The sequence below is a fragment of the Octodon degus genome, unplaced genomic scaffold (assembly GCF_000260255.1).
Source record: "Octodon degus isolate 3935 unplaced genomic scaffold, OctDeg1.0 scaffold00048, whole genome shotgun sequence".
Taxonomy (NCBI): domain Eukaryota; kingdom Metazoa; phylum Chordata; class Mammalia; order Rodentia; family Octodontidae; genus Octodon; species Octodon degus.
The window spans coordinates 11,151,626-11,153,105 of record NW_004524624.1 but is presented as its reverse complement, the minus strand read 5'-3'; the positions used below and the strand labels follow the sequence as shown (position 1 = coordinate 11,153,105).

General features: G+C 38.8%; 1 protein-coding gene across 1 annotated transcript in view; it reads right to left on the bottom strand.

Moving 5' to 3' along the window:
* Anp32e (acidic nuclear phosphoprotein 32 family member E) overlaps positions 1–1,480 on the bottom strand; it is a 16,317-nt gene that overhangs the window by 4,341 nt on the left and 10,496 nt on the right. Inside the window, exon 2 of the mRNA XM_023716394.1 lies at positions 1,238–1,360. Coding sequence (XP_023572162.1) covers positions 1,238–1,360 — 123 coding nt within the window. The remainder of the gene's footprint in view (positions 1–1,237; positions 1,361–1,480) is intronic.

Below are 1,480 nucleotides of genomic sequence, written 5' to 3'. Positions count from 1 at the left end.
AAAAAAATAATAATGATAATAATAATAATAATAAAATAAAATTTCATCTGGAGCTGGGCATAGGTCAGTAACTGGCAAGCACTTGTCTAGTCTGCATGAAGACCTAGTACTATCCCAGCAAGACAAAACACCTTCAGGCCAGGTATAGCAGCTGCCACCTGTCATTTCTAACTCTGGAAGCTACAACAGTAAGGTTGCAAGTTCAAGGCCAGACTGGGCGAGTCAGCAAGCTGGGGAAACCTGTTCAAAATTTCAAAAAGCAGCCAGGTAGGGTGGCACACTCTACCTACAACCCAGCACTAGGGAGGCTGGGGCAGGAAGTTCATCAACACAAGTTCGAGGACAGCCTGGGCTACATGTCTCAAAAAATAAAATTAATTGCCCTGCACCCCAAAAAAATGGGTTGAGGATAGAGGTCACTGCAAAGGCCCCAGATCCCTAGTACCATCATAAATAAATAAACAAACAAATAAATAAATACATCTTCTATTGGAAGACAACACTGCATTATGACAAATACTGTGTAATTCATATTATTTTGTTAAGTAAATTGTGTCACTTGTAATTTTTCTGTTTTAATACTATTGTGTACTCTTGTTAAAAAAGAAAAAATAGAGAACATGAACTCATACAAAAAAAAAAAAAAAAATCTTCTATGTATCTTACTCCAAAGGAAAGAAAACCAGTTAACTGTCTAGATCTCAATATATAAGATTCAGCTGGGCACAGTAATGCTTGTCCACAATCCCAATACTCAAAAAGCTGAGATAGGACTGCCACAAGTTGGAGGTCAGCATGGGCTACCCTAAAAATTCAAAGCCAACCTGAATTATAAGGTAAGATCCTGTCTCAAAAAAGCAAACTTAAGGGGTCCAGGGAGATGGCTCAGTGGAATAAGTGCTTCCCTGGCAAGCGCAAAGGACTGAGTTCAATCCCCGGTTCCACCAAAAAAAAAAAAAAAGCAAACTTAAACCCAAGCCCTGAAATACACATATATTTCAGAAGTTTCAAGGATGAAAAAGAAGCCACATGTGCAGGTGCATTCCTATAGTAATCCTAGCACTCAGGAGGCTGAGGCAGGAGGATCTCTGAGAATTTGAACCTGGTCCAGGCTACATACTGAATTCAAGGCTATCCAAACTCTCCTCCTAACTTTAGAAGTAAAATACAAAATTCACAATATAAAACACAAATAAATCTCAGGGGAAAAAAGTCAGAGACAAACCTTTCCACTTACCAGAGCTTCTACTGTACTCAGATCTTTGATTTTGTTTCCACTCAGATTGAGGTAGGTAAGATTTGGGCATTTCTCTGCTAAAACTTCCAAGCCTCCAGAAATTGCATTGTCAGGAAGTTCCAACTATATATTCAAAATGGACAGAAAACAGAGAACAGTGAAGGTTTAGGATAGGTGCAGGATTTTAAAAGCACCAATTTGAAGGGAAAAAATGTCATTCCTTTTGACTCCAAGAGACCATCA